This window comes from Dreissena polymorpha, chromosome 9 (genome assembly GCF_020536995.1).
Source record: "Dreissena polymorpha isolate Duluth1 chromosome 9, UMN_Dpol_1.0, whole genome shotgun sequence".
NCBI lineage: Eukaryota > Metazoa > Mollusca > Bivalvia > Myida > Dreissenidae > Dreissena > Dreissena polymorpha.
In genome coordinates, this window is record NC_068363.1 from 96,720,670 (window position 1) to 96,744,165 (window position 23,496).

Consider the following 23,496-nt stretch of genomic DNA (forward strand, 5'->3'; position numbering starts at 1 on the left):
GTTGTGATGTTCAGATGGTTGGTATTGCACTCGTTGATTGCATAATGTTTTATTCCACTCGCCCAACGGGTTTGTCACATAATGGACTTGTGTGATATAACCTTACAGAACAACACAGTTGATCATGTTATATTCACTGTATGGCTAACAACATATAGAGCTAAAAAAATAAATTGCTGACTAATGAAAATATTAGAGGACTTTAAATGCTGTCAATACATTCAAGCCAGTAATCTACAATGGAAAACAAGTTAATAGTTAGTCTTATAATGTAGGCAAACATCTACAAAGCGACCATATGTGTCTCAACAAGCACTGTATTTGAGTGTGTGCATTACTTGTCTCGGCTGTGGTTTCTTCACATATCCTGGTATAGTTTCCACCAGTTTATCATGCGGAATGATTCCAGGAATTGACTCAACAATCTCAAACGAGGTTTTCTTTATGGTGTCCTTCAAGGTATGTGTTAAATATTTTTAACAAAACTTTCATGAAAACAGCTAGATAAATGTTGAACAGGACAATGTAATCAATTCCATTCAAACAAAAGCATACACAAATCCAAGTAAATTGATACTGACTAGTTTTTGTAAACAATTAATTTTCGCATAAACAATAACATCATAGTAACATGTTCATAATACAAAAAAGAAAATATTTATCTACAAATATTACAAATATATAAATCAATTTAGATTTTTGCTTAAACTTCAATTAGTTCAATCAAACATCTAGACTTTCATCCATTACATTAAGAATAAGTTTAATTTCTTAACAACAGATATGTTAAGGAATCTTTTCTGTAATGATTTTATGAAGAACACATATACATTAATCAAGTAACTATAGTGCATTCTAGGCAGCATACAGAAGGACAGTACCTTGGCGTTGGCAACAAGAGTTGGTGTTGAATGGGAGACATGGTCCGAGGATCGGTGAAACAACTCCCCTTCCTAGAGTGACATACGAGTACACACGGGCGTACAAATGTTTATGGTAAGATTCCTTCTTGAACAACTAGACACCTCCATTTTTTTTAATTGGTGATATTTTAAAACCAGGATTATATTAGTCATAAAAAATTACCTGGTCAGATTTTCACGGGTTCAATCAGCTGAATACTAACAAAGGTACTTAATACACAGTAAGCATTGTTGTTTCCTACGTCAAAACAAGCAAACCCATATTAAATGTTATTGCTTATTTACAACATGCAAAGTTACTAGATAGATTAAATTCAATATTTACATGACTGTGCCTGTAAATATGATTTTTGTTTATTACTTCAACTATTATTCTTCACAAGTGCTCTCCCTGTAAGTGCAGAATGCCCTCAAAGTATCGCTACAACTTCCAAAGTTGGGAGAAACCTTACAAGTTTTCTTTATTTGTTTATGGACAAAATTACACAAAAGGCAATAACTCAAAATTACTAATATAAGTGTTATGGTTCTTGTCCTCTATACTTTCTCTTTTTATCCTCTATCAATTTACAAAAAATACATTCAATACTAATAGAGTTATGCTCTGCACAAGATTACTAAAGGGCAATAACTTCTTAACTCTTGCATAGAGAGTTATGGTTCCTGTACAGTGCACTTCCCTTAAAGCGCTCTATAATTGTTGTAATCACTTCAATACTTCCTGAGTAGTGGAACAGACTGACAGACTGAACGATGAAGAGGCTGAAGGACAGACTATGCAATTATTATACACCTGTCTTCATTTACATCATAATCAATTAAAACAACTAAAATGGTTTAACAAACAACAGGTGACAACTTGAAGATATCATAAACGACCGGCATGCAACAAATACAACAGGAAGTGCATTAAAATACAATATTAACATTCAAACGTAAGATAGGACAGTAAGGCCATTACACATTTCCAGTGTGAACTCATTAACAAGCATGCTAGGGGTTACACTACACTAACAATACCTTTGGCACACAGCAAACCACACTCTGGGTATCAGAATTGCACACTGGAGTTTTGACTCCAGTGTTTTGAATGAACTCGGGGTCCTAAAAATGTCAACACATGATGGGAATCATCATGCCTGCACACCACCACAATGCAGAAACCATGTTGTACTTGATGTATAAGGATTGAAGAATCTCTTTCACCTTAGATTTGTGACCGTCATAGGACACACGCAATTGACATAATAGAAATACTAAAAACTAAAATACTAGTTTCTGACTAAAAGCATAGCCAAAACAAATAGTCAATAAAGATTTGTTATTTTTTGTAACATAGCATCTTTTGTAGAATCTTATCTATCAGATTTTGAAGTATTAATTGTGAACAGCATAACATTATATTTGCACTCAGGTGTCATGTTTTTGTGCGATTTATAATAGCAACCCTATTCACAACATCCCAATCCATTTGATTTGGTATATTAAAGGGACTGCACAATACATAAGTAACATTTAATCTTTTGTTCTTTCAAGTTGTAATTAAATCACATCTTTTTTGGCTTATAATATAGGAAAAAGTCGACGGCAATTCTTATCAATGTAATATTATTTAGATGTATCTCTATTTGTAATATCACGTTTTGACAGAAGCAGTAAGTACAATCTTTATAATTTAAAGTAGAATGAAAAGGCATTTTCTCCATATACACATACCAAGTTTCCTCAACCTAGCTTGAGTACTTTTTGAGTTATCACAGGTACTTGATTTTAGTTTTCAATTATTACGTTGATCATTTCAAATGCTAGGATTTGTGACCGTCATCCAGTTGTAAAAACACACGCAATGTGTCACCAGATAGGCAAAATACTTATAAAAACTGGCCTAAAATTTAGAGTTATGAACTAAAAGAGACAATATAGATGCCAAAAAGTAATACACAAAAAATAATAGTTTTAGCTAAAAAAGAACATGGCTGAAAACTAAAAGTAATTAAGGTTCGCATTAAGTATTACCCAGTTCTACAGATTTTAGCTTTCATTGCAAAGTTTATATAACTAAGAGAAGTTTGACTTCAAATGATCCGCGCTCTGTGAAAACTTGGCTACATGCAAGTAAGTAAAAGTGTCTTCCAAGATTGACCTGTACAGTCCACAGTATATGCCATTTTAAAAAGAAAGGATTTCCTTTCTTGTCAGATATTTTGTTTCTTCTTGATTTAAACCAAGTTATTTAGTTATTTATGTATTAATGTATGTATCTATTTATGTGATATGGGTTTTGTTAAGTATTTCATTTTCGTAATTGTCTTTTTGCATATTTGTTTAGTATGTGGCCACAGGTATGCATTTGCTGATTCTGTGAATAAACTGAAACTGAAACTGATAATCATGGAGTTTTTGTTTTATTTTTGTTTTGAAGAGCTCCTTTTAAACGAAAAATTCATTTAAAGCAGAAAATGATAATCTTGGATGACACTTTACGCATATGAATGAAGCTTAATTTTTGCCAGAGCGAGAGAACAACTTAAACCATTTCTACCTTGGCCTTTTGTTCAAGTTCCTTCAAAGCTTTCTTGAGTGAGGCATTCTCCAGTTGCTGGTTCTCTAGTGTATCCTGGGTGTTCATGTCCTGGCGTCTGCTGCGCTGAACCGTGTCCTCCAACTCACGCCTCGCGTCCTCAGACTGGTGCAGCGACTTCTCCAGCTCCGTGTAACGCTGAAACATATAGACATACCAGCAGTCAGCAAAAACTTGTACATAACTCTCCAGTATTGATTACTGAAGATAGGATGTGTGGTATACTCTCTTCTATTTTAATCTCAATGAGAGTGCCATGAATTATTGAAGATTTGACCTGGTGATCTTATTTTTGATCCCACTTGAACCAGATTTGAACATTGCATTCATATTATCTATATAAACATTCTGACCAATGTTCATAAAGTTTGACTTGTAAATGCAGCTGCTAGAGTGGTAAAATTTTTTTTACAAACGATGCAGTGATCTAGTTTCTAGACGCATGTTAAGTGCATTTAAACTTTGCAGAGGTATTGTAAAAATAAACATAATGCGCAAGTTTCATGATAACAAGCTAAAAGTTGACAACGCACATCACATGCCCTTGATGCATGAAGTAACCTCACTCAGTGTGATCACAATAGCTGAACATGAGCATTTTTCTAACAGTGTTGCTCTTTTTTTCTCATGTTTCAATTTATGCCATACTTACTCTTATACTTTACAATCATATAAAGTAGATACTAGGTTCATTTAGAAATGAAAAAAGGGTTTAGAACATCAGAAGAATGAGTCTTCACAAAATACTGTTTTGCATATATAACATATACACCCATATGTTGAAAGTGCCTGCCTCACCCGTTCAAGCTCCCGCAGGCTGGCCGCCTCCTGGTCGACGAGGCCGAGCTCAGACTCCAGTTTGCGGACCTGGCTCTGCAGTCCCTCGTTCTGTTGCAGCAGCGTGTCAAACTCGCGCTCCTTCTTAGCTGCCTTGGTCTGCACCTGGGCCAGGTACGTCTGCAGACCGCCCACAATGTCGTCCAGCTCCTCGCGCAGTGACTCATTGGTCTCCAGGGTGTCCTCGTTGAGTTTCTGCTCCAGGGACTTGATGTCATTGGTTTCCTTGGCAATAGTGTCCAGCATGAGCTCCAGCTGGTCCTGCAGCTGGGTGTACATCTGGTTGGACTCGTTGATCTGCTGCTCCTTGTCAACCATCTCCGCGTACATCCGCCTCTACAACATACAGATTTACATGCCTTTACCGGTACATCCGCCTCTACAACATACAGATTTACATGCCTTTACCGGTACATCAGCCTCTACAACATACAGATTTATATGCCTTTACTGGTACATCCACCTCTACAACATACAGATTTACATGCCTTTACCGGTACATCTGCCTCTACAACATACAGATTTACATGCCTTTACTGGTACATCTGCCTGCATCTACAACATACAGATTTACATGCCTTTACTGGTACATCCGCCTGCCTCTACAACATACAGATTTACATGCCTTTACCGGTACATTCGCCTCTACAACATACAGATTTACATGCCTTTACAGGTACATCTGCCTGCCTCTACAACATACAGGTTTACATGCCTTTACTGGTACATCCGCCTGCCTTTACAACATACAGATTTACATGCCTTTACAGGTACATCCGCCTGCCTCTACAACATACAGATTTACATGCCTTTACTGGTATATCCGCCTCTACAACATACAGATTTACGTGCCTTTACCGAACATCGGCCTCTACAACATACAGATTACGTGCCTTTACAGGTACATCCGTCTATACAACAAAGTAAAGATTTACATGCCTTTACCGGTACATCCACCTCTACAACATACAGATTTACATGCCTTTACCGGTACATCTGCCTCTACAACATACAGATTTACATGCCTTTACAGATACATCCACGTCTACAACATAAAGATTTCAATGCCTTTACAGGTACATCCGCCTCTACAACATACAGATTTACATGCCTTTACAGGTACATCTGCCTCTACAACATACAGATTTACATGCCTTTACAGGTACATCCGCCTCTACAACATGCAGATTTACATGCCTTTACAGGTACATCCACCTCTACAACATACAGAACTACACGCCATTAACGGTACATCTGCCTCTACAACATACAGATTTACATGCCTTTACAGGTACATCCGCCTCTACAATATACATATTTACATGCCTTTATCGGTACATCCGCCTCTACAACATACAGATTTACATGCCTTTACAGGTACATCCGCCTCAACAACATACAGATTTACATTACTTTACCGGTACATCCGCCTCTACAACATACGGATTTACATGCCTTTACAGATACATCCACCTCTACAACATACAGATTTACATGCCTTTACTGGTACATCCGCCTCTACAACATACAGATTTACATGCCTTTACCAATACATCGGCCTCTACGACATACACATTTACATGCCTTTACTGGTACATCCGCATCTACAACATACAGATTTATATGCCTTTACCGGTACATCTGCCTCTACAATATACAGATTTACATGCCTTTACTGGTACATCCTCCTCTACAACATACAGATTTACATGCCTTTACAGGTACATCCTCCTCTACAACATACAAATTAACATGCCTTTACAGGTACATCCTCCTCTACAACATACAGATTTACATGCCTTTACAGGTATATCCTCCTCTACAACATACAGATTTACATGCCTTTACCGGTACATCAGCCTCTACAACATACAGATTAACATGCCTTTACAGGTACATCCTCCTCTTCAACATACAGATTTACATGCCTTTACAGGTATATCCTCCTCTACAACATACAGATTTACATGCCTTTACAGGTATATCCTCCTCTACAACATACAGATTAACATGCCTTTACTGCTTAGATACCCATTTTGATGTGTTTATAGTCCCTTTAAAAATCAAATTAAATTTAAGACATTTCTTACTAGATTCAAGGTTTAAAGGCTCTATTACCAACCCTTAGGAACTGATGAGCAGCAAACAGCATAAAACCTGAACAAACTGCGAGTTACTCACAGGGTGGTCTGGTTTTTGCTGGTTGCATATAGCCATTTTCAGGTTGCTTCTAAGTCGGAAAGGATATACATATAACGCTGGTACATGCTTCAAGCCATATACATACATTTAATGTTGAAACATAAAGGTTCTCATAAACATAGCTGTAATGACGAAAAATACACCCATGCACACATGAACATCTGAAGATGAAACATACATGCATGTAGATACGTAATTCCCACGCAGAAACATACAGACATGTGTATACATACATCCTACCCTGAAACAAACAAGCTTGTATATAGATACATCCTACACTGAAAACATACCTCCATGTACTGTGGAATCACTAATTTTTGTATAGGGACCATATTGTCAGTTTCTGCATTTTTTTATAGATTGCACGCATTTAAGATCCATACTGATACAATTGCCCGAAATTCAACCACAGGAAACTCAAGAGATTTCACAGTATCTACATAGTTGGGATGCAAAAACATATACATACAGGTATTTATAAACAAAGTGGTGAAACTGAAACAAATAAAAACAGGAATATATGTTTTTCCTACCTCTGTTGCAAACATTGACCTAATAAAGCAGGGTCGAATAAACTAGTTATCTCCGGCAGTATCTCGCATGACCATGATCTAACCGTAAGTACGTATTCCTACGTGCCAATTACATGTAACATGTTCTAATATTTGACCCTTCTACAACATGTACATGCAAAGTTCCTGCGAAATGTTTCGTCAAAACAAAATGATAATAAAAGTAATAAATGTGTATTAAATTTAAGCAAACATATGGCAATACAGTCCAACCCCTCTTAAGCAGCCAGTCAAGGGAAACAGCCAAATTGGCTGCTTAAGCGGGGTGGCCTCTTAAGAGGGGGTTGGGTCATAGGGAGTCTGGAGTTGATGAGTGCATGGCCAACTGTTCAATTTTTGTATAAACAAAATGGTAAACATGTGTACATGTACTAAACAATGTATCGACTAAAAATCATTTTATTTCTTCCTTTCTAAAATCAGCTATAAGACAACATTTTCATTCAAAAAAATATTCTATTCATCTTTCTAATCATCATCAATATCATCATCATCAAAATCAAGTCAATGAAAAAGAATCATTCTCATGATTCATTGTTTACGCAATGCGCGTTGTATGGCCCCAATGCACTTAAGATGGGAACAGTTGTGAATCAGTTGTGCGTGAATAACTCCCGTGTCACTATAAATCGATATTTAATCGGTTTATTGCAGTTTTATGGCTTTGAATACCTACCGCACGAATTGGTCCCGACAGTGATCTCCTTCACGATAAAATCGTGGCCAGTTACTTAAGAGACTGATAATAGCAACCGGGTGTAATACTCCTGGCAATCGTGCTTTTCATGCATAATATTATAAAAACGTTTTTTCGCCGCGTAAAGGGTTTTATCAAAATTAATATTGAAATCATTGTTAATATAAAACAAATATAAATGTTTTGTTTTATTCCCAAATGAGAATAATAATTTGTAATCCGAAACACACTCCCGATTGTTTAATGTTAACGAGACGTTTACAAATTCTAGCATCGTGTATTTCCTTTGTCCCGACAAAAGCGCGTGAAAATTATGCACCAATGTACAATGTCATGCCATACCCATGGTTCGAAAGCATGCGTGTATTTATTTTTGGATAAAAACTTTGTAGCACAGAGAACATGTAGATCAGTTGATTTCGGTTAAAAGTTTTGTTGTTCTTTTTAACTTTTAATTAGCGGATAATTGTCATAAATGTGTGCTTGAAATAGTATGAATAGTAATAATAAATTATAAATTAAGAATCTCCTTTCCAGTAATAATAGGTGATATTCGCACGTGCGGAAATAAAAAGATCAAACAGTCGCATATTGCTTTTAACCCGATAACCCAATAATCCGCCGCTAATTAATTGCAATTTGCAAACTGGCTGACAAAATGTTTATCACACATCACGCTTCAGTACTACAGAGCCTAAACCGCAGACTGGAAGTACGTATCGATTTTTTCGCTGTTGCGTCTGTGTAATTTTGCCAATGTACATGACTGACTTACTTGCGCGTGACCACTCATATGGGGGGAATTTAGCATTTGGGATGCAAAATTGCTGGCCGCTGGCCGGAGAAACGGGATTACCGCTTAAGAGGGGTGCATTATATAGTGTTTATCGACGGTCGCGGCACAGACCGGCCGCCTACACGGGTGACCGGCGATGAGGGGTGACCGGAAGAAGGGGTTGGACTGTAAAGTAATCAATTTCGCCTTTAAATTTATTTACTCATATCCTTTATTATACTGCGTTTTTAATATAAATACAAAGGTTACACTTCACTTATACACACTTATTTTCGGTCGTCTGCTTTTGATTTTATTTTTCAATGAAATATCATTAAAGCGAACAAAATAACACTATGTTAAAGACATAACTTTAAATGAAGCAGGATAAATCGAATACATGGTTAGTGCCGAGATGGAGAATGTTTTTTGATCTACAACAGAATGTTAGACTATTCCAAGGTTGTTAAAACACCACTTTAAGTACTTGGATAATTATATGTTATATAAGAAAGTTAACCAACACTTAGCCCAAGTTATTCATTTAGAGCTTCACATACATAGTTTGGGTCGTTGTTGTCCATGCGGCTGATCTGGTCCTTGAGTCGTGTCATGTCCATCTTGTGTCTATGCAGGGAGGTCTTCGTCTTCTCTATCTCCTCCTCTATCTGGGTTGCACTGTCCTTCATCTCATTAACCTGCAGGACAAACACAACATGACTCGATAGGACTGCAGGACAAACACAACATGACTCGATAGGACTGCAGGATCAACACAACATGACTGGGTAGGACTGCAGGACAAACACAACATGACTCGATAGGACTGCAGGACAAACACAACATGAATGGATAGGACTGCAGGACAAACACAACATGACTCGATAGGACTGCAGGACAAACACAACATGACTGGATTGGACTGCAGGACAAACACAACATGACTGGATAGGACTGCAGGACAAACACAACATGACTGGATACGACTGCAGGACAAACACAACATGACTGGATAGGACTGCTGAACAAACACAATGTGACTGGATAGGACTGCAGGACAAACACAACATGGCTGGATAGGACTGCAGGACAAACACAACATGACTGGATAGGACTGCAGGACAAAAACAACATGACTAGATAGGACATCAGGGCAAACACAACATGACTGGATAGGACTGCAGGACCAACACAACATGACTGGATAGGACTGCAGGACAAACACAACATGACTCGATAGGACTGCAGGATCAACACAACATGACTGGGTAGGACTGCAGGACAAACACAACATGACTCGATAGGACTGCAGGACAAACACAACATCACTGGATAGGACTGCAGGACAAACACAACATGACTCGATAGGACTGCAGGACAAACACAACATGACTGGATTGGACTGCAGGACAAACACAACATGACTGGATAGGACTGCAGGACAAACATAACATGACTCGATAGGACTGCAGGACAAACACAACATGATTGGATACGACTGCAGGACAAACATAACATGACTCGATAGGACTGCAGGACAAACACAACATGATTGGATACGACTGCAGGACAAACACAACATGACTCAATAGGGCTGCAGGACAAACACAACATGACTCTATAGGACTGCAGGACAAACACAACATGACTCAATAGGACTGGAGGACAAACACAACATGACTGGATAGGACTGCAGGACAAACACAACATGACTCAATAGGACTGCAGGACAAACACAACATGACTGGATAGGACTGCAGGACAAACACAACATGACTGGATAGGACTGCAGGACAAACACAACATGACTGGATATGACTGCTGGACAAACACAACATGACTGGATAGGACTGCAGGACAAACACAACATGACAGGATAGGACTGTAGGACAAACACAATGTGACTGGATAGGACTGCAGGACAAACACAACATGACTGGATAGGACTGCAGGACAAACACAACATGACTGGATAGGACTGCAGGACAAACACAACATGACAGGATAGGACTGTAGGACAAACACAATGTGACTGGATAGGACTGCAGGACAAACACAACATGACTGGATAGGACTGCAGGGCAAACACAACATGGCTGGATATGACTGTAGGACAAACACAACATGGCTGGATAGGACTGCAGGACAAACACAACATGACTGGATAGGACTGCAGGACAAACACAACATGACTGGATAGGACTGTAGGACAAACACAATGTGACTGGATAGGACTGCAGGACAAACACAACATGACTGGATAGAACTGCAGGGCAAACACAACATGGTTGGATATGACCGTATGACAAACACAACATGGCTGGATAGGACTGCAGGACAAACACAACATGACTGGATAGGACTGCAGGACAAACATTACATGACTCGATAGGACTGCAGAACAAACACAACATGACTGGATAGGACTGCAGGACAAACACAACATGACTGGATAGGACTGCAGGACAAACATTACATGACTCGATAGGACTGCAGAACAAACACAACATGACTGGATAGGACTGCAGGACAAACACAACATGACTCAATAGGACTGCAGGACAAACACAACATGGCTGGATAGGACTGCAGGACAAACACAACATGACTGGATAGGACTGCAGGACAAACACAACATGACTGGATAGGACTGCAGGACAAACACAACATGACTGGATAGGACTGCAGGACAAACAAAACATGGCTGGATATGACTGCTGGACAAACACAACATGACTGGATAGGACTGCAGGACAAACACAACATGACAGGATAGGACTGTAGGACAAACACAATGTGACTGGATAGGACTGCAGGACAAACACAACATGACTGGATAGGACTGCAGGGCAAACACAACATGGCTGGATATGACTGTAGGACAAACACAACATGGCTGGATAGGACTGCAGGACAAACACAACATGACTGGATAGGACTGCAGGACAAACACAACATGACTGGATAGGACTGTAGGACAAACACAATGTGACTGGATAGGACTGCAGGACAAACACAACATGACTGGATAGAACTGCAGGGCAAACACAACATGGTTGGATATGACCGTATGACAAACACAACATGACTGGATAGGACTGCAGGACAAACACAACATGACTGGATAGGACTGCAGGACAAACATTACATGACTCGATAGGACTGCAGAACAAACACAACATGACTGGATAGGACTGCAGGACAAACACGACTCAATAGGACTGCAGGACAAACACAACATGGCTGGATAGGACTGCAGGACAAACACAACATGACTGGATAGGACTGCAGGACAAACACAACATGACTGGATAGGACTGCAGGACAAACAAAACATGGCTGGATTGATTGCAGGACAAACACAACATGAGTCGATAGGACTGCAAGACAAACACAACATGACTGGATAGGACTGTAGGACAAACAAAACATGACTTGATAGGACTGCAGGACAAACACAACATGACTGAAAAGTATACAGCCAGAAAAACTCACAGAATAGACACTTAAAAAAATACAAAACAGAATGCCTATTTGATTGAAGGAAGAGGGGGGCTTTATCATACAAGCTATTGCCCTTGAAGCTTGAATGACACTTACGTATTTGTAATTATTAGTGAAGCCAGGTTTTTATTAAACTTAGTATAAAGTAACTCGGAATTCATTCAAGTCCATGGTATAAGGGTGAAACCATGCACTGCAACTTGTGTAGAAAGGAGATTGATTTGATTTAATCATTTAACATTCCAACAAGATACATTGTACTAACCGTCCTCATTTTGCGAGCCATTTTCTGCCTGATGGCCTGTTTCTGCTCCTCCTTCTCAGACATGGCGTTGTCCCCTATACCCTTGAGATCCTTGGTCGCCTGCTTCAGCTTGTTCTCTGTCATGGCCAGCTCATCAGTCAGACGCTTGAGACGGTCCTCCGCTGGGGAATGGATTAATAGCAATGTCATACAGGAAAATGTCATAAAGGCAAATGTCATAATGCCAAATGTACAATGTCATACACAGGCGAATGTACACATGTCATACACAGCCAAATGTACATGTGTTATACACATGCAAATGTAATATAAAGGCAAATGTACACATGTCATATACAGGAAAATGTACACATGTCATACACACGCAAATGTACACATGTCATAGACAGGTAAATGTACATATGCCATACACATGCAAATGTACAAATGTCATATACAGTCAAATGTACACATGTCATACACATGTGAATGTACACGTCATACACAGGCGAATGTACACATGTCACACATAGGCAAATGAACACATGTCATACACAGGCAAATGTGCACATGTTATACACAGGCAAATGTACAAATGTTATATAAAGGCAAATGTACACATGTCATAAACATGCGAATGTACACTTGTCATACACAGCCAAATGTACACATGTCATACACAGACAAATGTACACATGTCATACACAGGCAAATGTACACATGTCATACACAGACAAATGTACACATGCCATACACAGGCATATGCACACATGTCATACACAGGCATATGCACACATGTCATACACAGGCAAATGTACACATGTCATACACAGGCAAATAGACATATATCATACACAGGAAAATGTCACACATAGACAGATGTACACATGTCACACATAGGCAGATGTACGCATGTCACACATAGACAGATGTACACATGTCACACATAGACAGATGTACACATGTCACACATAGACAGATGTACACATGTCACACATAGAAAGATGTACACATGTCACACATAGACAGATGTACACATGTCAAACATAGACAGATGTACACATACCACACATAGACATATGTACACATGTCATACAGAGTTATATACCAACTAGAATATCATACCCGCAAATGTACCAATTTATATGTCATACATGACAATATAGCATTGATGAAGTCCTAAAGTATTATGCAAATGGATAATGTCACAGAGAGTAATGTAATGTAAGTGGCAAATATCATGCAGTGCTAATGCATGAAATAAAATGTAAAACATTGATATGTTTCATAAGCAAATATCATACAGGATAATCTATAAATGTTATGGCTGTACAGTGAAATGCTCGAGTCAAAAATATCATGTACCTGGTATTTAAAATAACTAAATCAGAATGTATTTGTATAATGTATAAGTGTTAATGACATACGGGTGATACGATGAAATGTGCCATCAGAATATATCATGTATTTAAATGAACAAATTTGGAATGTCATACTGTCACATGTACAAATACACTACAGATTCATTTGCTAAAATGAAGAGCAATTATTAAGAACTGTTACATATTCTTTAAGATGAAGGTATAACAAATGATATTTATAGTTGTCTATATATGTCTACAAACAATCCACTTTATCTTAGAATAAACCACTGGAATTAAAATGGTAAAGTATAAGGTACATTAATAATGAAGACTTACAAGGCAATTATAAATAGTATATGGCAAGAAATGGTATATTAAATTTTGACTTGGTAAAACTTGTTATTAATATACATATAGATGTTAAATGTTTGAAAACATAATAATGATGACACTGTAAAAAAATAAATGAAATGTGAAAAGTGAACAAGAATCATGCAATTACAATGCAGAAGATGGTTAAAAGTAATATTGTTATTCTAGGAAAATAAGTGAAGAGTTCTTACAGTGGTGAACATGCAAATATAAACAAGTAAAGGAAACAAGAATGTTACTTAAAGAAGATTTATTAACAGGAAATATTGGAGTTTTTGGAAATGTCTGATTTTCTTTTATTGGCAATTTCAAACATGACAGTATCTTTGAATGGATAATGAAAGAATGCATTTTTTTTGTGACATGAAATAAAAAAAGATGAGTGTTTAATAAAAAATCTCAGAGTAAATTTACGTGTCCATGAGTCAGTTTTTATTTTATTTGTGTTTTTCTGTTTGAATCTAGCAATCAACATTTCAAAATAAGATGAGAACACACATTTTGAATGATACCTGCAGCAACACCAAACAAATTCTCAACAAATGATAAAGCATTTAGCCTACTTCAATACCATTCAACTAAAAATCCCACCTGAGAATGAACGTCGTTTACATTTTACTGACTTTCTTAAAGCTGAAAAGGATCCTTAACATAAAGTATTGAAGGAAAGGTTCTCAATTCTAGATATCAATAAGCTAACACACAACATATAACAGAACTGATATATATTTCCCACACAAATGAAGCACAACCCACTCAGAAGTTTGTCTACAGAGCCTCAGCTCTCATTGTATTTATTTTATTGTAAATACTGGGACTGGTCTGTGAACCCTGATATCTAGCTAAGAGCCAACACAGGGCTGGAGGGGGCACAGTTTACTACTCATGTCAACAAGCCACTCACCCATTTTCACTGTGCTGCTTTTCTCTGAAATTGAAACTGGGAGGTCATAAAATGCTTAATATTTATGCATTATTCTTTTAACCAGGCAAAGAATAATCTAAATTTACATTAATATTTGTGTGTTTTTAAATGTATTTTTAGTATGGTCACCTAGATAGTGGCCTTGACTCCACCCAGGGTGCAATCCCAAGCAGTGTCATGAAAATCTCTTAATGGGACATCAAGATATTGACCAGAAACCTTTTTTTAGTAAGTGACCTTCTGACCTCCAATATTAGGGTTTGATATAAAGTGTCTGCAAGTAGAGTTTCATCACAATATCTGAATATGCTCTCAAGTTATTGAGGGGAAACCATTCCCCTTGTTCTTGCATCTGTGAACCAACCCCCAACGGTCTCATATGCCATTCCAAGAAAGGTCTTGTTATGATATATATATGAAGTTTCACTGAAATCCCTTCTTGAGGGCAAAAACTAAAACTAAATGTTGTTTAAAAGCCCAAACTATTTTCCTCTATCTGCATTTTGTTATTCCTTTTAAATTCTTCAAGAAAATTCATTCTGGCTGTGATATATTTGATGACAGCGTTGTGATTTATCCAGTAGTCTAAATATTTGTTCCTTTTTTTAGATCAATAGTTAATACTGCAAAAGTTTGCATCAATTACACAAACAAATTTTAACATAAATAAGCAATAGAAGATGCGTTTCAATTCCATACAACTAGCAGGTAAGTCATAAGCATGTGTAATTGTAAATAAAAGTGATTGCATGCCACTGTGACCTTGACCTTTGGACTAATGATCTGAAGGTCAATTAGGGTCAATGGCTTCCTTCAAAACAAACCAGCATAATTAATTATATGATCCAATGCGTTCTCTATAATTTTTTAAAACAATTTTTGTGTGAAAAGCTATGTGACTTTGACCTCTGTCTAGTTAACCTTAACATTTGATAGGCTTCTTTCTTTACTCAAGAATAACAAGAAACCGTCGGAGACGGGTGATGCTCCCCAAAGTTTTTTTTTGTCACAATATTGCACTATATATTCAGATAAAAGGAAACGTCTTGAGGGCACAGAAGTTGGGGAGACAAGAATTTTTTTATAGAAAATTTCAAAGGGCCATGACTCGATGAAAAATCATCCGTTCAGAACCCGCTGATCACATGCACATCTCCTCTTGGTAGTGAAGCTTCTCATAAAGTTTCATTGAATTCTGGTCATTAGTTGCTGAGAAATAGCCCGGACAAAAATTGTGCACGGACGGACACACGAACAGACAGACGAAGCGGCGACTATACGCTACCCCCAAAATTTATTTTGGGGGAGCATAAATAACTGGAATAACTAGCTCATCTATTTGGATAATCATAGGCCCAAACATTCTCTAGATATCATGTGGAAACAAACTGTTCTATATAGAAAACAAGCCCTCTTTACATTGACCTTTGACCAGGTGACCTAAAAATCAATAGACATTTTCCTTTTGTCCCAAGTAACTTGTATACAAATGTAAATGATTCTAAATCAAGAAGTCACAATGTATCTTGTAGAAATGAATTTTATTCTACAAGCCCATGTTACCTTGAACATTGACCTGAAATCTTAAAATCAATAAGGGTCCCAATAAGCTGAAATGAAATGACCTTCAGACTGACTATTGCCCGTACCAATGGACAGTAACAAAGCAATTTACCCCTACTTCTTTAAAGGAGAGCATTATTTTATAACCTTAATAAAATAGTCAGCAACAAACATTCCCCATTCTTAAACAACACATTGAAGATAAATTTAAACATTGAACAAAATTGGTAAGACACCTTAATGCACAAAAAGCGAAGGAACCAGCATTTAAGGTCATGCCCTTCAATGAAGGTATTCCTCCTATCACTTAAATATCCCAGTAATAACATGTGTAACTATCACATACAGTCCAGTAGTGCTGAGTTTTCTGATAAACTTTTACTAATAATGATTTATATATTTTGAACTGTTAAAAAATAATTTATCAGGTACTTTGCCTATACAAGATTTACTTTATAATTACCATTATTAAAATATTAAATTAGATCCAAGCAAACATGGTGATGATCTTAAGTAATCTATGTGGATAGAATGCCTTGCACAGTGAAAGTTGGGAATGTGGTTGCATGTCATCACAATAAAAGATACATACAGAATACTTGTTGATTGCAGAGTACACACATTCATTATTTTATTTGAATATAGTAAATAGAAAATGCTGCACAATTTGTGTAAATATCCATTTTCTATGTACATGTGTGAAATAAAATACAAGATTACCACACAATCAATTAAACAAATTTTCTTTTTATGTCCTGCTTATAAACTAGTTTTATTAATAAATGTTAAATGCATTTGCCTGTAAACTTTTATGGAATCTGTATCACAACATCATACAGATTGCACAGTTTAAAGTCTGGCATCATCCACACTTTGTTAATTCACTGTTACAAGTAGAAATCAGGAAACAAACTACAATGCAAAAACATTTCAATCTGATTTTTTCAAGATTTTACTACTAAGCATTAAATAACCATGGTTTACAATTCGATAACACAAAATGCTGTGAAGTGATATTTGTTCAAGATTACATGATTTGTTTCCATTTTTACACAATTTCAGAGAGAGGTCAGCTGGAGGTCATTCCAGGCTCCGTTTAACCCATTTATGCCAAGTGGACTCTCCCATCCTTCTAAATTGGATCAATTAATTTTCAAAATTTGGGATGTCTACTATATTTATTTCTATATTTAGAATATTTCTTACAGAAATTCCTTTAAGCAAACAGCACAGACCCTGATGAGATGCCGCATCATGCATCGTCTCATCTGGGTCTACGCTGTTTGCCAAGGCCTTTTTTCTAGACACTAGGCATACATGGGTTAAGATTTGAGCAATCCACTTTATATCATGTATCTAAGAAACTTTATCCTCTCACAGTCACTGAAAGCCACTTGTGCCCTTATGTCAAAGGTATGATAACATATGTATGCAAAGAACATCTTCCTGGCTACTAAATCAATTTGGGATGCCGTGTTTTTGAAACATTCATTCCTTTTACTGCCATTTTTAACATACATTTCTGTTATAAATGTAATTATAAAATAATTCCATTTTTCCATATTTAATTAAATGAGTTAATGATCTAACATTTGGTTCATGCATTCCTCATTTAGACCAAAATGAGTTACAGGGTAAAATGAATATATTTGATTGTATCTGCAGACACCACATCACAAGTCTTTATTGATATATATTGTCTGAGAAACTTATTTTGTAAGGACACAGGTGGCTTTCATTTGGCACAACAAAATAGTAGCAGCAACAGCAACAACAATAAGAATGATTAGTATCTTTAATAATGATCTCGTTTCACAAAAGAGATTCAAACACTCCTGACCTACATACATAAACATGAACTTGTATGATTTTATGTTTTGCTTTTCATTTCAAGGTTATAAAATTAACTGCAATCTACAACACCGATTGGTAAGATAGATGTGTTCAAAGAAAGGAAAGTGAAACTTTTTTTGTTTTATAACTACTGGCATTTCTGATTTTTATTTACCAACAATTAATTTGAGTTCATCTGATGTTTTATTAAACAGTCTCATTACTGTGAAACAAGATCCTAAAAAAAATGCCATACAGTGACAAAGGGTCACCAGTATATTGTCTTAGTAACTTATAGTTGCAGTTAGCCTGTCTTAGTAACTAATATTTGTAGTTAGCCGTGAGTATACCTTCTCGGACACCAGAGTTGGCTGGAGAGAAACGGGAATACATCGTAAGTGGAATGACATAAAAGAATGGATTGAAAATTTATTACATGCAGGCATAAAATATATGATCCTTGCTTAATGAATGTGCGCAAAGTGTCCTCCCATATTAGCCTATGCAGTCCCCACAGGTTAATCAGGGATGTCACTCAGCACTTTTATGGAATTTTCTAATTTAAAGGAAATCAAACTTAAACCAAAAGTCTAGGTGGAAAGTGTCATCCTTGATTGCCGTGCAGACTGCGCAGGCTAATCTGAGGCAACACTTTACGTAATGTATTAAGCCCAGTTTTTCCAGAGCCCTGCCCAAATGGATAATTTACATCAACAAGCTTGCTTTTTGTTTGTTAATTGTATGACTTCATTACTAATATGATTATTACATAAACAATTGCTAATGTTAGTTTTAAAACAAAAATTAAATGTAATAGATCACTGTGAAATCAGCTCAGCTTTAATACATCTAGTATTATAAACATGTACATGTTTCTTAATGTTTCCAATAATTTCTTCATTTTTTGTATAAAAAAAACGTTCAAATTGGGATGTGAGCTGTCACATGAACGTACCGTATTGAACCTTTTAAACAACCCCAGGGACATAACATTGTTAAGAGCGGGGCTTTGATTACTGCTGTGTAGTTAATTGTTACTTCACGTGCTCACTTTCATTAAATTTTTTTTGCCTGAAGAAAATGCATCTTAGTGGGATACTGAGACAGGCTTGCGAAAGCACTGGTATATGAGTATGTCTTCAATATTATGTTCAGAAAATGTTAATGACTTAATTTGATACAGAAAGTGAGTTTCGAGCATTTATCCCACTTTTACAGCGAATTCGGCTGATTAAAGCCCCGTTGATTAAATTTCTGCTATAAAACACGGCACAAAATGTCATCATAAATCCAGCGAAATTATCCAGTTAAACTAATTTTGTTTAAATAAAAAGTTTTACTGAATAAAAAGTGGGATAAATAAAATAATAGATTAGTGTTGATTATAGATCAGGTATATCATGCTCGGCACAATAACAAAAAAGCACTCGCCAAAGCTCTACCTTTTTGTTTTCTAAGCCTTGCATGATAAAACCTGATCTATAATCAACACTAATCTTTTATTCTCTATTTAGTTTTTCAAATTAATTTTATTAATTGAATAAGTGGAATTATTTGATACTGGTATAAACTTCTCTTTTTTGTTAAAAAAATTAAGGGGGGGATGGGTGGCTTTTATACGGACGATGACATTAAAAAGGTACAATAGAGTACATGTAGATGACAACATTACCAATATACTGTACATTACAGGCCCCTAAACAAATGTACAACAAAACAAATATGGACACAGATACAAAAACACCCTTATTATTGATTGTTATAAACACGATACTGAAGCATTTTTATAATATACTGTTATACTTTAACAAAAAACATCAAATAATATAACAGTACTATAAACTACTTAAAAAAGAGAATATTACCACTAACAATTTAAAATCCGAAAAATAAAGCTTTTATATCATTACACTTATTTTGTTTAAGAATCTTTTCAACGCACAGTTACCTCCCTTAGTATGGAGACTGCTATTTATTACATCCTTTCGTATGAAGACTGCCATTTACATCCTATGGAGACTGCTATTTACCTCCCTTAGTATGGAGACTGCTATTTACCTCCCTTAGTATGGAGATTGCTATTAACCACCCTTAGTATGGAGATTGCTATTTACCTGCCTTAGTATGGATACAGCTATTTACCTCCCTTAGTATGGAGACTGCTTTTTACCTCCCTTAGTATGGCGACTGCTATTTACCTCCCTTAATATGGGGACTGCTATTTACTTCCCTTAGTATGGAGACTACTATTTACCTCCCTTAGTACGGAGACTGCTATTTACCTTCCTTAGTTTGGAGACTGCTATTTTACCTGCCTTAGTATGGAGATTGCAATTTACCTCCCTTAGAATGAAGACCGCTATTTACCTCCCTTGGTAAAGAGACTGATACCTTCCTTAGTATGGAGACTGCCATTTACCTTTTGCCACCTTGTCCTGCTTGACAGCAATCTCATGGTCCAGTTTTTGATTCATCTCCATCTTGACCTCTGCCCTCACAGGTCCTGGCAGGGAGTGCAGCTGGGCCTGGCTGGGTGCGGCCCCGAGGATCTCAGTCTCACCGGCCACTCGGTTTGCCTTGTAGCGGGCTCTACCAATGTACGGGCTCTCACCTAGCAGCCCGCTGTCATCTCCAGTCTGAATAGAACACATGGTGAGATATGAACAATGAAAAAACAAGCGATGTGTTTGTGAAACACTATGTCCCCATATATTTGACCTTTGGCCTTGAAGGATGACCTTAACCTTGACCTTTCACCACTCAAAATGTGCAGCTCCATGAGATACACATGCATGCCAAATATGAAGTTGCTATCTTTAATACTGCAAACGTTGTAGCAAATGTTAAAATTTGCACAAACAAACAAACAAAGCAACAAACCAACAGACAGGGCAAAAACAATATGTCTCCCACTATAGTGGTAGGGGACATAATAATAAGAGCAAGTTTGTACAGTCAAGTTTGATATACAACACAACAGATAGCTAGGCTTGATATTATAAATATTTGATGCTAGAATCAGATAAGAATCCTATGCAACTTTTTGTATAAGATCACACATCACTAATTTCATCATCATGTATAATTCCTCTGAACTCCTGATATCACTGCCTATGTATTTCAAAGTTTATTGCAACTGAGACTTCATTGTGAGCACAGGTGGTTAGCGTGTGGCTATGATATTTATTAGTGAAAACATCATTTTGAATGATAAATAATCATATTATAACGAAAAATTAACTTTTCTGAAAAAAAAAAATTCACTATCAAATATATATATAACAAGGTATGCAACTCAAAATCACCCCAAAACGGGGTGCATCGCTTTGAACAGCCATATCTTCATCAATTGTGCAGCGATTTTCACGATCTCGGTCTTATTCAACGCAGAAATGAATTTCCTTTCTGGAAATGTATATGTCTTGCAATATTTTTACAAATGCTGGGTCAACTTTTAAGAAATAACACGATACACAACACGCATGACCCAGTTGACAGTGATCATGTATTCTTTATGAATGAAATCTCCAGTTGTAAAGACACACCTCCGCATTGGACCAATGAAATCACTCGTATGTTTAAAATGTCAGTTAGTTGAAATGTATGTAAACAAAGGTTTCAAACGGCGCTGGACAGTTAGTCTTGATGCAGAATGTAACGACAAGAACGGTAATAATGTTTTTTCATACGTTTTATTGAATTATGGTATCGAACTACATGAACTTTGTAGGGAAGTTGCCCTTTACTCCGTGAAGATTTCAGTCTTAAAGAATACATGATCACTGTCAACTGGGTCATGCGTGTTGTGTATCGTGTTATTTCTTAAAAGTTGACCCAGCATTTGTAAAAATATTGCAAGACATATACATTTCCAGAAAGGAAATTCATTTCTGCGTTGAATAAGACCGAGATCGTGAAAATCGCTGCACAATTGATGAAGATATGGCTGTTCAAAGTGATGCACCCCGTTTTGGGGTGATTTTGAGTTGCATACCTTGTTATATATATATTTGATAGTGAAATTTTTTTTTTCAGAAAAGTTAATTTTTCGTTATAATATGATTATTTATCATTCAAAATGATGTTTTCACTAATTAATATCATAGCCACACGCTAACCACCTGTGATTGTGAGGACCCGGAGTGTGTCCCAGCATCCCTACCTTATTAGCTAACTAGACTTAAGCAAGTCATGTACAAATTTGGACTATAGTGGCAATTTCCAATTATTCACATTGCATACTTCAAGATGTTTAATTTCAGTGTTTCTTACCTCATCCAGTGAGTGTTCAGGCCCTCTTCCTAGGCTGTCAAACTTGCTGTCTATCTTATGGAAGGCCAACTCTTGCTCCAACTGATAGTGCTTCTCACATGCCTTGTTCAGCTCAGATGTCTTCTTCTTCAACTGAAAATACATAACAAGAAACAGTCTGACCTTCTTGGCACAAACTGAGGGAAACAGACAAACCTTGTAGCAGGGCTAAAGAAATACAATAACTATCTTTAAAAAAGACGTATATCCTTACTTTAAAATGAAGGTAGAAAATCGAAGTTTCTAAGTCATTAAATTAAAAACAAAGGTTTAAGTATTGTTGAGTTGTTTTTCACTTAATAGTCGCATATACACCGAATGAAATGTTTTTTATGAAGTGCATGTATAATTAACCACGTAATAGTGTTTGTAGATACACACTTTACTACTTAAGATCACATCATATGTCCTCATATGGTTTATCATTAATTTATTTCTTCCTCATCGAAACATATGGTACGCTGATATTTGATTTAATAAGAAGCAGTTTTCTTTCCACACATTTAAATGACACGGTTACAACCGCGTAATGCCAAAATTGGTCTTATGGCATATGCACTTGCGCAGTCTGGTCAGGGGCTACGCTTTCCGCTATAAAAAAACAAGCCATGTTTGGTAGCCTATTCAGTGTGCACAATATGACAACACAACGCAGATGCACAGGCTGGGCTGGAGCTATGCTTGCAGCATTAGACCCATTTTTGAATGATGTGGGTCTTTAAAAATCGAATTGCTTCTTGTAAATGGAACAGCAAACCACAATACTTTGTAGAAAATTGAAGTCATAACCTAT

At 36.8% G+C, this 23,496-nt stretch overlaps 1 protein-coding gene across 4 annotated transcripts in view; it reads right to left on the reverse strand.

The window, feature by feature from the left end:
* Positions 1-23,496, reverse strand: part of LOC127843867 (centriolin-like) — a 176,184-nt gene that overhangs the window by 115,603 nt on the left and 37,085 nt on the right. For 2 of the 4 annotated variants that reach the window (XM_052373745.1, XM_052373743.1), the window contains exons 7-14: positions 22,665-22,796; positions 20,812-21,028; positions 18,743-18,763; positions 14,976-14,999; positions 12,357-12,517; positions 9,148-9,285; positions 4,303-4,677; positions 3,466-3,642 (exon numbers count right to left, since the gene is read on the reverse strand). In XM_052373745.1, coding sequence (XP_052229705.1) covers positions 3,466-3,642; positions 4,303-4,677; positions 9,148-9,285; positions 12,357-12,517; positions 14,976-14,999; positions 18,743-18,763; positions 20,812-21,028; positions 22,665-22,796 — 1,245 coding nt within the window. The remainder of the gene's footprint in view (positions 1-3,465; positions 3,643-4,302; positions 4,678-9,147; positions 9,286-12,356; positions 12,518-14,975; positions 15,000-18,742; positions 18,764-20,811; positions 21,029-22,664; positions 22,797-23,496) is intronic. The other 2 variants (XM_052373744.1, XM_052373747.1) reach the window with 2 other exon arrangements.